At 33.5% G+C, this 15,783-nt stretch overlaps 1 protein-coding gene across 2 annotated transcripts in view; it reads right to left on the bottom strand.

Annotated features, from left to right (window-relative positions):
• Positions 1 to 15,783, bottom strand: part of LOC127706551 (laminin-like protein epi-1) — a 122,253-nt gene that overhangs the window by 26,821 nt on the left and 79,649 nt on the right. For both annotated transcript variants that reach the window (XM_052211217.1, XM_052211209.1), the window contains exons 54-62: positions 14,835 to 14,989; positions 10,244 to 10,417; positions 9,263 to 9,396; positions 8,117 to 8,276; positions 7,377 to 7,501; positions 6,662 to 6,999; positions 5,908 to 6,004; positions 1,967 to 2,084; positions 1,338 to 1,478 (exon numbers count right to left, since the gene is read on the bottom strand). In XM_052211217.1, coding sequence (XP_052067177.1) covers positions 1,338 to 1,478; positions 1,967 to 2,084; positions 5,908 to 6,004; positions 6,662 to 6,999; positions 7,377 to 7,501; positions 8,117 to 8,276; positions 9,263 to 9,396; positions 10,244 to 10,417; positions 14,835 to 14,989 — 1,442 coding nt within the window. The remainder of the gene's footprint in view (positions 1 to 1,337; positions 1,479 to 1,966; positions 2,085 to 5,907; positions 6,005 to 6,661; positions 7,000 to 7,376; positions 7,502 to 8,116; positions 8,277 to 9,262; positions 9,397 to 10,243; positions 10,418 to 14,834; positions 14,990 to 15,783) is intronic.

The raw sequence follows: 15,783 nt of genomic DNA on the forward strand, positions 1-15,783 counted from the left end.
CTCTGCCTTCTATCAGACCAAGGTGCCAAGTCAAACTTTTCAACATGCTAGCATACAAAAATTTAAACAATTAAGAAGAATACCTTGCACAAACAAATTTTCTGATTCTGGGCCAACCATAATGCTCCTAAAGGCTTGTGCTAGGCAAAAAGCTGCAAACATCAACTTCAAACCTCTAAGAAAACTGAACCACCGAAATCATAGTTAAGAGTACACTTATCAATTGATTAAGACATATACAGTTAACTCTCGTTGTCTCGAACTCGGTTGACTCGAAATTTCGGATGAGTCGAAGTTTTCACATGGTCCCGATCTTTGTTCCATATAAATATATGTATTTCGACTCCTGATGAGTCGAAATTTCGGTTGAGTCGAACTAAATCTACGGTCCCAAGGTTAACAAAAGCATTCAAAATTCATTATTTATCTCGAACTAATACACATATGTCAAAACATGACCTCCGGGATTTAAATGGTTTGAAGAGTTAATCTGACAATACACGTGTAATTAAATTTCCGGTCACTGACCACTGTATTGATTTATGACATGCTATTTCCACGAGTGTTTACCTTAGATTATCTTTTATAAAAATTTATGAATAATTAGTGATACATTATTTATGTACATGAAAAAGTATTTAAAATGTTTACAAAAACAATTAATCGTGATTTACACTGATGAGCTTGGATGTGCATAAAGTGGGAATTAGGACTTCTGTAGGTGATCACCTAAAAACTACTCAATCGGCGCCTTTAATCTTATTGTATTTTCTTTTGAAAGGAAAGAGTGAGATGAAAGAAAATGAAGAGAAATCTAAATTTTCTAAAATCACTTGTATCCGAGAATAAAAAATATTGTCAACTTCAAATGACCTAAATAACGCTTATATCGACTGGAAATTACTCTCTCGGATAAAAGCCTTAGGAAAAGAATTTAACTGAAACAATTGAATAAGTAAAAATAATATTATTATAATAATGAAAGACCATGACATACAAACACATCAATCTGATACCAGAATATCGATACCCTTCCCATATTCATCCGGATTTTTTATAGCTTTACCATGCTAAGCATGAGTTGTGTCCCTTGGTCTGTCAAACTTCCGGTTTTCGGTTGAGTCGAACTACGTGTATCTCGAAATATTTCTCTGGTCCGCCTGAATTCGAGATAACGAGAGTCGACTGTAGTTCATATTGCACTAAATATTATGTTTAAGCACAATTCTTTGCATCAGATAATTTCCATTAAAAGGAATCAATGGGAAATACCACATGATCATATTGAAATACTGTCTTTTTATGGTAAAAACATTACAGAAACACTCTATTCTTACCTTAGCATCATTACCAGCATACAATAACAAGCTGTTATTGGTCAATGTCTTCATTTTAAAGGTCACATCAAAGTTTTCTCCAATACTATCCGTCACCATGGCAACATGGCCAGTTGAGGCAAAATTGGCTGTTCTTCTTATCTGAAGTTAAACAAATTCAAAATTATTTCTTTTGAATTAAATCTTCAATTGGAAAAGTTTGTTACAGTATTTTCAATATATAAAGATAATATTTTTATACAATATTTATTTTACCTTAAAGCATACATTCTTCTTACATTGAAATTGATTAAGATTAAGATTTTAACATTAGAAGTGACGAAAAGTTAAAAAAAAAATTCTCATTTTTTTTTAATTAGAATAAAGTGCTGCGCCATGAGCACATGATACAGTTCCATAACTCATCAATATCTTATGACAACTACACAATAACATTTTCAAAATAGAAACTTATAATTTGATTTTTTGTGTGGTTGGATTCTCATGGACATTTCTTATTTTATTCATATTAACCATCAGTTTCAAACCTTTAACAGACATTAAAAAATAAGAACTTTGGTACATTATGTAATATAGATACAGAGCAATAATATGGGACAATTAATTGTATGTGTAGAATAATACTTTACCTTAGCTGGACATCCAGGCAAGACTCCTAATGCCCTCGTGTTTTTATTTAGATCCCAAATGGTTGCATCAAACTGTACATCCTTTACACAACCATCAAACCCTATAGAACTCACATACCTGTTCAAAAGCAAAATTATAATTTCAAAGTAAATTAGAAAAAGAAAACAAGAATGTATGCTTTGTCGTGCCAAGCATACCCTACTCTTAATTCAAAGTAGAAATACAGGAAGTAAGTGTCTGGAAAGTACAAACACTTTACAACTTATTACTGTTGAGCTGCTGACCAAATATGAAGTCATTCAGTTCAGTATTCATGATGAAAGATCTGACGAAATATAACAAGTTTCATCAACATATTGAATAAACTGTTATCACAGAGAGATGTTTTGCCCTTTTGTAATTTTGATTATGCAAATGTTGAAATTAAACTAGAGGCTCTCAAGAGCCTGTGTCGCTCACCTGATTCTACTTTGGTTTTGGAAATCATGTAAAAATAGATTAAAATCATAACAGATACCCTAATAATGAGTGAGGCCAAATTTGGTTTAATATTGGTCCTGTAATTTAATAAAAAATCCTGGTGGCCATCTTGAACAGTAAATCGGCAACAAAGTAGCAACACTTAATCAGCACCTCATAAGAAACATTTATGCCATGTTTTGGTTTCATTCCATTCAGTGCACCTCTAGAAGAAGCATTTGTATGTATTTCCCATAGGTTCTTATGTTAAAGGAAGTCCCCCCCATTGGCGGCCATCATGGATGAAGGATCAGCTTCAAAGTAACAAAACTTAATCAGCACCTCATAAGGAACATTCATGCCATGTTTGGTTTCAATCCATTCAGTATGTGGTTCTCTAAAAGAAGACATTTGTATGTATTGTCCATAGGATCCTTTGTTAAACATTGTCCCCATCTGGCAGCCATCATGGATGAAGGATCAGCTTCAAAGTAACAACACTTGGTCAGCACCTCAAAAGGAACATTCTTGCCATGTTTGGTTTCATTCCATTCATTGGTTCTCTAAAAGATTATATTTGTATGTATTTCCCATAGGGTCCTATGTTAAACTAAGTCCCCTGCTGGCAGCCATCTTGGATTATGGATCAGCTTCATAGTAACAACACTTGGTCAGCACCTCATAAGGAACATTCATGCCATGTTTGCATTATTCCATTCAGTGGTTCTCTAAAAGAAGACATTTGTATGTATTTCCCATAGGGTCCTATGTTAAACTAAGTCCCCCGCTGGCTGCCATCTTGGATGATGGATTAGCTTCAAAGTAACAACACTTGGTCAGCACCTCATAAGGAAAATTCTTGCCATGTTTGGTTTCATTCCATTCATTGGTTCTCTAAAAGATTATATTTGTATGTATTTCCCATAGGGTCCTATGTTAAACTAAGTCCCCTGCTGGCAGCCATCTTGGATTATGGATCAGCTTCATAGTAACAACACTTGGTCAGCACCTCATAAGGAACATTCATGCCATGTTTGCATTATTCCATTCAGTGGTTCTCTAAAAGAAGACATTTGTATGTATTTCCCATAGGGTCCCATGTTAAACTAAGTCCCCCGCTGGCGGCAATCTTGGATTACGGATCAGCTTCAAAGTAACAACACTGGGTCGGCACCTCATAAGGAACATTCATACCATGTTTGGTTTCATTCCATTCAGTGGTTCTCTAAAAAAAGATATTTGTATGTATTTCCCATAGGGTCCTATGTTAAACTAAGTCCCCCGCTGGCAGCCATCTTGGATTATGTATCTGCTTCAAAGTAACAACACTCGGTCAGCACCTCATAAGAAACATTCATGCCATGTTTGGTTTCATTCCTTTCAGTGGTTCTCTAAAAGAAGACATTTGTATGCATTTCCCATAGGGTCCTATGTTAAACTAAGTCCCCCGCTGGCGGCCATCTTGGATGATGGATCTGCTACAAAGTAACAACACTTGGTCAGCACCTCATAAGGAACATTCATGCCATGTTTGGTTTCATTCCATTCAGTGGTTCTCTAGAAGAAGTTCAAAATGTAAAAAGTTAAAGCCGACGACGGACGACGCTGGACGACGCCGGACGACGGACGCCAAGTGATGAGAAAAGCTCACTTGGCCCTCGGGCCAGGTGAGCTAAAAAGCAATACTTTAACATGTTTCATAAGTTATGCAAATATTCAAAGTCAATGAACCATGACTGAGGTACATGGCTAAACAATCTCCATGTAGATGAAATGTGCCAAAGCTTATACAACTGCATACCAAATACAGTGAGTGAGTATTGACTTATTATAAGTCCTTCCCTTTAAACAAACCTAAACACAAACATTAACTTGTAAACTATTTAAAAGTTTCAAAGTCAATGAACCATGAGGAGGGGTGGGGCTATATAATCTTCATGGAAACGATACTTGCAAATGCCAATAAATTTGCATATCAAATATCATTGACTTAACATTAGCAGTTCAACTTAAACTGATCTAATCACAACTACATGTAAACTAAGCAAAAGTTTCTAAGTCGATAGACCATGACTGAGGGGGCGGGGCCAAATATTCTCCATGGTAATGAGATGTGCTTATGCTTATACAACTAAATACTAATTAACATTTGCCTACCCTAAATGGTTCCCCTTGAACTGACCTAATCACAAACTAATACATGTTAACTTAGCAAAATTTTCAAAGTCAATAGACCATGACTAAGGGGGCGGAGCCAAATAATCTCATATGCCAATGCTTATACAACTGCATACCAAATATCATTAGTGGTTCCCCATAAACTGACCTAATCTCAAACTAATACATGTAAAATAAGCAAAAGTTTCAAAGTCAATAGACCATGACTGAGGGGGCAGGGCCAAAAATCTCCATGGAAATGAGATGTGCCAATGTTAATACAACTGCATATCAAATATGATTGACCTACCACTTGTGGTTCACAATAAACTAGACCTAATCACAAACAAATACATTGTTAATGACGCCGCCAGAAACAGCATACCCATGTCTCGCTTTTTGACTCCGTCAAGGCGAGACAAAAATTAAAAGTTTGGAAAACAGGAAGTAGGTATTTGACAGATCTGAAAAGTATCCTACATTACAACTGGTCACTGTTAAGCTGACCAAATATGAAGTCATTCTGTTTAGTAGTTTCTGTCAGATGAAATTGTGAAAAAAATATTTTGTTTAACGAATGGATGGATAAGGTGATTGCAACATAGATCCTACAATTGGGGTATAATTTTCCAAACAAGAATATGTGTCCATAGGATACCATTCCTTACTTACATTATCACATTTCCATGTTTAGTGAGGTGCAAAATACGGATCAAAACCCTAATATTGCATCTAGTTTTTAAAAATCACACCACAATAAACGTTTCAAGTTGATGCAAATCAAACCACAATAAACATGTTTCAAGTTGATGCAACTACAATTTCATAGTAAACTACTTTAAACCTGATACAGGACCAACAGAAAAACACAAAGACTTCAAAATTAGGCCTCCTACTTACATATATAGTCATGGCATGATAAATCCTTTCGGCAAATTGACTGGCTGAATCCCACTAACCTGTTTAACTTCCTCTTTGAACCAAATAAGATGGAATTTCTACTTCATTTATTGGACAAATTTGATCAAATTCATTCTATATATAAGGATTATTAAAATTCAAGGAACTCTTCATTGCATAATCCATTTCTGCCGCCAAAATGACCACAGTATAAAACTATTGTTTAGACAGACAAGTATACGAAGAGTGAAATGGTACTTCCTTTGGTCATCCAATCAACACCGATTGCATTTGAAGACTAAATATGACAGTTTATGTGAAATATAAATCAAGAGTCATCCTGAATATTCAAATATTTAACTTGTGTTCCTAATGTTCTATTTCAAACGAATTTGCTAATGGTGAATTTTGTTTAGGGACTTACTTATCGACTGGTGTAAGGAATTCATTGTATCCACCAATAAAGATAGAATCTTCATAGGCTAACTCCTTCAGATTGCCAGGGGAGGTTCCAGATATTCCTGAAATATACATAAAGTAATGTAAATACCTAAAATAATTCTTTTAACATTCAAACAAAACTCCAGTTATAGATTCATGGAATGTACATTAAAAATGTTACATAATAACCCACAACTCTTGGTATTCATAGAATATACATGTACAATGTAAATATAATCATCCAAATATAAAACCAACAAATCTAGAGCCCATATTTGTAAGATTTTTTCCAACAATTTTAATAAATACTATGTTAAGAATGATTTTATACAAAGGCTTATGACTACAATCACGATAAAGATAAACAGATAAATCTAATAATTTCTAATTAAATCAAAGAAATTGACTTCAAATTGATGCCATGTATTTAAGATATGAAGTCTTGAATCTTAACTTGTATTTTTTATTCATTGTAAAATCAAATGAGATAACCATCAACTTACCATCTGCCTTATCAACTTGGAGACATCCATATACTTACCATCATCATTATCAACTGACAAGATATCTATCAACTTACCTTCATCATTAACCATTTTGAGATATCCATGAATTTCCCTTCATCATTATCCACTTTGAGATATCCATTAACTTATTACATTCATCCTTATAAAATTTGAGATATCTATCAACTTACTTCCTTATCATTATCCACTTTGAGATATCCATCAACTTACCATCATCTTCATCAACTTTGAGATATCCATTTGTATCAATCCTCTGGGCCTGAATTGTGTGCCACTGTCCATCATTGTATGTCTTATTAGACATCAGTTTGGCTGGCATTCCACCCAGATCATACTGGTAGAAAACATGTCCATCCCTCAATTCTAGGGATACAAAGTCTCTGCCTTTTCCCATGAACAAGATCAAGCCATTCTGGGCATAAGTTTTAAATTTAAGAATCAGATCTCCTTCCTTATTTGGTTTAAAGCCTATAGCTTTAGCACTGACTGTGACATATCCACGGCCATCAAATCGGAATCCATTTGAAATCACTCCAGTCAGTTTGTTTCTGAAATGGGAATCCAGGATACACATCACTCATCAAGTGTATGAAAATGCTTCTCTCTTTTTTTTTCTTTAATTTAAAAAAAAATCTAGTTATTTCAACAAAATGTGCTTCAAGCTCTTAGATAAGAATTATTCATCAAAAGACAGTAATGACTTGCAGAACTGTCTGAATTGAATTAATACAACATTTCAAACCACCATGGTGACCTCTGAATGTGTTTTATTATTTTTGGGTTGTTGTCTCATTGACATGTACTTGCATATTCTATTCATCTAAATTTTGAATAGGCAGGAAAGTTGCATTAAATCAATTCAATATACTGAGAAATATTCAAAATTTGTATATAAGTAATGCTTTGACAGGTCCAGAAGTTGTACCTTTCTTGTGCACCAACATAATTATTTTCCCCATCTACAAAGTTCCACAATCCCATGGGTCTCTCATCAAACATGACTTCCTCCATAATACCTTGATAGGATCCATATCCAATACTAGGTGGCAACTGAAATATTTAAAAAAACATATGGTACAATTTGATATTTTAGAAAATTGTCAAAAAGTAGCTTTATATTAAAACAGAAAAACAAAGGATATGGGGTATCCATACACGACACAAAATCTGTATATGCACAGCAAAAAAACACACAAAAAGCAAAGGAACAGCACTTTTATTGCTGTTCTTCATCTCAAAGTCACAGTGAGGCCTTCAAACATCTGTTTTCTATACAAATTGTCTTTGTTACTTTTTGTGTGGATTATTTTACAGAAAAAATGCGTTCCCTTTGTATTCATTTTAACTGGTTAATTGAATGCCAGACTAATAACATATTCCAATAGAGGATACATGAAAATTACTATAATCAATCTGTAGAAAAATCTACAACCGTCTTGTATGTATGAATGAAAGATTGAAATGTAGAAAATGTCCTTCAGAAGATCTTCAAAAATATTTTTATATCTATTTTGCAATAGAACAATTTTAAAATGGGCGATAACACCAGAGGGATATAAAATCATATTAATAAGCTATTTTGTTCATAAAATTTCATGAAAATTTAAATCCATTTGGTCATGGTTGCCTTTTGATTATCAGAAAAACCAACAAATTTCAACTTACACTGACAGCATAAGGCACACCACCCACATAGAATTTAGTGGTGTCTGGATCCAGTTCTAATACAGTAAATGTTCCCTGAGCTTCTCCTTTTACTTCTTCTACATCTACATTGCCAAGGTTGTTTTCTTTTCTCAAGGTTAATGTTCCAACCTTTCCAATTCTTATGTAAACAAAATCAAAACAATAATTGACAAGATGCATGACAGAATATATCTTATAAGTTATATCTATTAAAAATTTGTATCAGTGTGAATTGAACATTCAAGATCAGAATAAGAAGAGACAGAATTTGCCACATTTCTAAATGAATTTTGAATTTAATCAAAATATCAAGCGTAATTATCAAACTGGAGCACTCCAACAAACTAACTTTATGTTCATTTTTTATATGAACTAAATTGTGAATTTACTACAAAACTTTTCATCAAAGGAGGATGTATGATAAAGCCACTTTTTGGCCCCTACAATTCAAATATAAAGTATAATAATATAAGAGTCAAATCTATGTCCTGCCACTAATCTATTTCCTTTCCTCAGATGTGTCCCCGATACATCATGAAACTTAAATGAGTGTCCTTTTGATATTCAAAGCCATGTCCTTTTTATTAAGTAGACTTTCAGTAATGTGACATGATTTTGGACAAGCACTTATGAAATGTGGTGGGGTTAACACATTCAACCCTCCCCTAACCTGGGATTGTTGTGTAACAACACAACATATGAGCAAACTAAAAATCAGCTGAAAAGGACATAACTCATCAGATGGCCACAAAGCACAAAAATTCAAAGAAACAAATAGACAAAAAGATGAAAGACACAAAGTACTGATCTAAGAGTACTCATATCTATTTTATCATTTGGCCTTCAAGGCTTCATTACTTATTGGACCAATCCAAGAAAAGAGCTCTGATGTACATATTTAAAACATGCATTAACTTTTCAATGGTCTTAACTGATATAAATTTAATTTGAAAATAAAAGTCGTATTGACGTCTTCAACAACACAAATCTTTCCTTGATGACGTTTTGATAATTCTGATGAAAACACATATCTTCCTTGTAATGTGTATAAGGGATATTTTCTGTTATGAAATGACATAGTGTTTACAATTGGACTCTCCCTAATTTCAGCCATACAAATTTTACCTTTCAGCAATGATATTATACCATCCTCCATCAGACAGGTCCCATGGATGGACTATTTCTGTAGAACCTTCTTGAGCTCCTAGATTGAATCTGAAAACAGTTTGTCCATTTCTCAGTTCTACTGACATGTAGTCCTACAAAAGAAAATAAAAATATATCTATGGCAAGGCTTTACATTGAAAAGTAACTGGGAAAACTTAATGACTATTTGTACAACTGATTTCAGAAATCACCTTCCCTTCCCCCCCCCCCCCCCCCTCCCCCCCCAATTTAAAGGAAAATTCTTTTGATATTTTCATTGTGTTTATTCCATCCTATTATATGCTTATTTCTAAAAACATGCATGAAAATTTCATAAAAATCCAATAAGAAATGTATGAGTGAGAGCACTTACAAGACCAGAAGAATGGACAGACACCAGGACAGATGGTTTGTCTATGTCATTGCAGCAAGTGACAATTAAAATTGTAACTATGAAGTAATTTTTGATTAAAAATACCCATTTATTATGCAGATATAATTAAATATAGAAATAGTAAATTAGTTCAAAAGACCAAATGCTTTCCAATTCTGATGCAGTAGCCTGTACCTGTGTGAAAAACTTGAAAACCATTGCAAAAGGTTTTGTCCTTTACTAACACCATACTATAATTAGTTTGTTTTTTCAGATTAAAAATATGCACTTGCTTAATATACAAAGCTGTTCACAAGGTTTTATTTTAATTTTTTCTTGCCTCTGGTTCCAATCTTCCTTAAAGATAAAATTTATGCAAGGGGATATTTTAACAATTGTATCTGAATTGCAAAATGAGCAAAAGCAAAATCTTCCACCTTTACAGTAATCATTTACTATCGATTCTACCTGTAAATGAAAATTAATGGTACTGTACAACTGGTCAATTTTGCTTTGATATTAGAGCAGAAATATTATGAAAAATGATATTCCAGAGATCGTGTGACACATAGTAGACAATATCTTACAGGACTGACTGTCCTGCCTGGAATATGATCTCCTCCTACATAGGCTAGCAGAGCATCTTTCTGTGTTGTCTGTATATACATGGACAATCTAGTGAAGGATCCCGCCTCATTTATGTTCTGTGGGTTACGTAATGTCACAGTAGTGTTACCAAGGAACTCCAAGCCAACACGAATCTAAAAACACAAATAGATGTCAACAAGAAAGCATAATTTATTGCAAAACAAAACATCTTAATGCCGTTAAAATCAAATTTTAAAGAAACATAGCTTATCATACACCCAATGTGTAAGCGTTTGTATTTGCATGTTAAGGATGTACACCTCTGAGGAGCCAAAAATTTCTAGATTTAAATTTTTTTCTTAACCTGATTTTTGGGTTTACATGACTGTAAGAAAGTAATTGATAAAGAAAAAATCATATGGTGGTGCACTTCTTTTTTTGCTACAGCCATTTGGAAGTACCCCATTCTTAATGATTTTCCCATTTTTCATCAATTTTTACCCATTTTGGGGCTATTATCATGAAAAAAATCAGTTTCACAATTAAACTTATTTTCATACTTTCACTAAAGATGAAGAGGACCAATCTGAATAAAGTTAACTTAAGACAAGAATGTGTCCACATTACACGGATGGTCCCACTCGACTATCATTTTCTATGTTTAGTGGACCCTGAAATTGGGGTCAAAACTCTAATTTGGCATAAAAAATAGAAAGATCATATCATAGGGAACATGTGTACTAAGTTTCAAGTTGATTGGACTTCAACTTCATAAAAAAACTACGGTACCTTGACCAAAAACTTTTAACATATAGGGACAAATTTAAGAATTTTGAAAAGGAAAAATTGATGTTGGATGTACATGTTTTTGGTAAAATCATTTCTTTGTACCCCTCATCCATTTTCTCAACATTTTGACCTGATTTTATTACTCAATAAAATGCTTCGCTGGGCGCAGCTTGATACGACCGCAGAGGTCGAACCCTGAACAGTTGGGGCAAGTATGGACACAACATTCAAGCTTGATACAGCTCTGTATTTGGATTGTGATTAAATATTTGACACAGCATAGGTTTCTGACACAGAAAGAATGTGGTCTAAGAACTTCAATTTTTTTAATTTACCTATTATGGTCCAATGCCCAAAATCAAAATACATGGTTAGATTCAGCATATCAAAGAACCCCATATATTCAATTTTTGTTGAAATCAAACAAAGTTTAATTTTGGACCCCAACTTGGACAAACTTGAAAACTGGTCCCATAATCAAAAATCTAAACACATGTTTAGATTCAGCATATCAAAGTACCCCAAGAATTCAATTTTTGTTTAAATCAAACTAAGTTTAATTTTGGACCCTTTGGACCTTAATGTAGACCAATTTAAAAAACGGGACCCAAAATTAAAAATCTAAAAAAACGGTTAGATTTGGCATATCAAAGAACCCCAATAATTCAATTTTTGATGAAATCAAACAAAGTTTAATTTTGGACCCTTTTGACCTCAATATGAACCAATTTGATAGCGGGCCCACAAAATAAAAAATCTAAATACATGGTAAGATTCAGCATATCAAAGAACCCCATATATTCAATTTTTGTTGAAATCAAACAAAGTTTAATTTTGGACCCCAATTTGGACCAACTTGAAAACTGGGCCAAAAATCTAAAATCTAAATACATGTTTAGATTCAGCATATCAAAGAACCCCATATATTCAATTTTTGTTGAAATCAAACAAAGTTTAATTTTGGACCCCAACTTTGACCAACTTGAAAACTGGTCCCATAATCAAAAATCTAAACATGTTTAGATTCAGCATATCAAAGAACCCCAAAAATTCAATTTTTGTTAAAATCAAACTAAGTTTAATTTTGGACCCTTTGGACCTTAATGTAGACCAATTTAAAAAACGGGACCCAAAATTAAAAATCTAAATACACGGTTAGATTTGGCATATCAAAGAACCCCAATAATTAAATTTTTGATGAAATCAAACAAAGTTTAATTTTGGACCCTTTTGACCTCAATATGAACCAATTTGATAGCGGGCCCACAAATAAAAAATCTAAATACATGGTAAGATTCAGCATATCAAAGAACCCCATATATTCAATTTTTGTTGAAATCAAACAAAGTTTAATTTTGGACCCCAATTTGGACCAACTTGAAAACTGGGCCAAAAATCTAAAATCTAAATACATGTTTAGATTCAGCATATCAAAGAACCCCATATATTCAATTTTTGTTGAAATCAAACAAAGTTTAATTTTGGACCCCAACTTGGACCAACTTGAAAACTGGGCCCATAATCAAAAATCTAAACACATGTTTAGATTCAGCATATCAAAGAACCCCAAGAATTCAATTTTTGTTAAAATCAAACTTAGTTTAATTTTGGACCCTTTGGACCTTAATGTAGACCAATTTAAAAACGGGACCCAAAATTAAAAATCTAAATACACGGTTAGATTTGGCATATCAAAGAACCCCAATAATTCAATTTTTGATGAAATCAAACAAAGTTTAATTTTGGACCCTTTTGACCTCAATATGAACCAATTTGATAGCGGGTCCACAAATAAAAAATCTAAATACATGGTTAGATTCAGCATATCAAAGAACCCCAAGAATTCAATTTTTGATGAAATCAAACAAAGTTTAATTTTGGACCCTTTTGACCTCAATGTGGACAAAGTTGATAATGGGGCCCAAAAATCAAAAATCTAAATACATGGTTAGATTCAGCATATCAAAGAACCCCATATATTCAATTTTTGTTGAAATCAAACAAAGTTTAATTTTGGACCCCGATTTGGACCAACTTAAAAACTGGGCCCATAATCAAAAATCTAAATACATGTTTAGATTCAGCATATCAAAGAACCCTAAAAATTCAATTTTTGTTAAAATCAAACTAAGTTTAATTTTGGACCCTTTTGACCTTAATGTAGACCAATTTGAAAAGGGAACCAAAAATTAAGAATCTAAATACACGGTAAGATTCGGCATATCAAAGAACCCCAATAATTCAATTTTTGATGAAATCAAACAAAGTTAAATTTTGGACCCTTTGGACCTCAATGTGGACCAATTTAAAAACGGGGCCCAAAATCCAAAAACTTAATACTTGGTTAGATTCAGCATATTAAAGAACCCCAAGAATTCAAGAATAAAACCCCATTGAAATTGATCAAGAAATAAGCAATTTATACGAAGTATCTTCTTTTGCACAATACTGTGCAATTGAATATTTCTTGCTATTGTGCAATACTGTACAATTGACAATTTCTTGCTATTGCGCAATATTGTGCTATTGGATATTTCTTGCTATTGAGCAATACTGTGCAATTGAAGATTTCTTGCTATTGCGCAATACTGTGCAATTGAAGATTTCTTGCAATTGTGCAATACTGTGCAATTGAAAATTTCTTGCTATTGCACAATACTTATTATATAATAATTTACACATCCTGTTTGGTGTGTATCTCCTACCATATCATTATTATTTGCTTTTAAATATTAATCAGAAATAACCAACTTAAAATGGAAAATTTTAAAAGAAAAAAAAAAAGGAAAAAAAGAAAAAAAAAGAAAAAAAAAATCCCCCCCCCCAAATTTTTTGAACCCCCTTATGATTCATCACCCCCAAACTCAATCCCAGCCTTCCCTTTGTGGTATGGTACCTTGCAGTACAATTTCAGAGAGATCCATACACTTGAACACAAGTTATTGTCTGGAAACTAGAAAAATGCTTATTTTTGGCCCCTTTTTGGCCCCCTATTCCTAAACGTTTCGGGCAATTACCCACAAACTCAATTCTAGCTTTCCCTTTGTGATATGGAACCTTGTAGTACAATTTCAGAAATATCCAAACACTTACACACAAGTTATTGTCATGAAACTAGAAAAATGCTTGTTTTTTGCCCCTTTTTTGGCCCCTAATTCCTAAAATTTTGAGGCAATTACCCCCAAAATCAATTACAGCCTTCCCTTTGTGATATGGAACCTTGTGGTACAATGTCAGAGAGATCCCTACACTTACACACAAGTTATTGTCTGGAAGTTACAAAAATGCTTATTTTTGGCCCCTTTTTGGCCCCTAATTCCTTAACTGTTGGTACCATAACCCCCAAAATGAATCCCAACCTTCCTTTCGTGGTATTGAACCTTATGGTAAAATTTCATGGAGATCCATTCACTTAAACTAAAGTTAGAGTGCGAAAACCAATGTGTCTTGGGACGACGCCTGACGACGCCAGACGACGACGACGACGACGCCAACGTCATACCAATATACGACCAAAAAATTTTCAATTTTTGCGGTCGTATAAAAACTACTTATTGTAAGTACACAATTTTTTCACAGAGTTTAGTTTTTCACTTGTATCACGTTTTGGAAATAATTCACGAAAAGAGATTTCAACGAGACTGAAACATCAGAAGAATACATCCTTAAGAACAGTACACATAAAAAGTTATCATTTTTATCAAAATTCACTTAGTCGCACTGTGTGTGTGACACAAACCTATTTTTGGAGTGCTTAAAAAGCATAAAATGGCTGTTTTTTGTGACCACAGCACCACCTACCCTGTTTGCTTCATCTCTTGCTAATTTGATTTTCTCCTTCAGTTCTGTAATATTTGCAATCACTCTGTCCTTCAATTCTTGTACTGTCTTCTTCTGTACACCAATTATGTTAATGAGATTCTCAATTTCTGGTACATTTTTTGACACATAGTTAACTGTCAAATGAAAAGATATAACATCATGTGATCTTCCATACACAAATCATGTGATATTCTATTCAAAAATCATGTGAACTTTAACATACTTTATAATAACCTTTACGATCAAGTTACAGTTAATGGACTGTGTCACAGAATTTGCTAAAATTTTGCATACAACTTTGGCTCGTTAAACTATACTGAAAATCGAAAAATATTACTTATTGAATTCTTTTTGAAAGAACTATTTGTATAGAAAGCACATGAAATCGACAATAAACGTTCTTAAATTTGTCTGAAAATCATCAATCTCCAATTTCAAATCCATAGATTTCTCATAAAAAAATCTTATTACGTTGATACAGAAATTTCCATTTTAATGACACAAAATAATCATATGACACCAACTTTGTTTTTGGTTCAGTGTTCTCCCCAGGCCGTTTTAGCGCTGCAGTATTCACTCCTATCACATTTCAGCACTGTGGTATTGGGACAGACCACAGCGGTATCCATTCACAACTCAACGCTATTGATTTAGAATTTTCAAATTTCACATGTAAGAAATTTTTCAGCCCAAATTTAATCTGTATGTTTTTTCATTGAAACCATACTTCTTACTTTCTTCTACTTTGGATTCATTTATTTTTGTGGATACCAATGTTCGTGGATTGAGAAAATAGTACGAAAAATTGTCAAAATTGACACTTTTCACAACAGATGACTAACTTTGGGGCAGCAGCCGACCCACCAACCCCCACCTTCTCACCCTACTCATCCCACCACGTGATCCCCTATCTTAGCTTTATTGTCAT

The sequence above is a fragment of the Mytilus californianus genome, unplaced genomic scaffold, assembly GCF_021869535.1.
Source record: "Mytilus californianus isolate M0D057914Y unplaced genomic scaffold, xbMytCali1.0.p SCAF_1, whole genome shotgun sequence".
Lineage (NCBI taxonomy): Eukaryota > Metazoa > Mollusca > Bivalvia > Mytilida > Mytilidae > Mytilus > Mytilus californianus.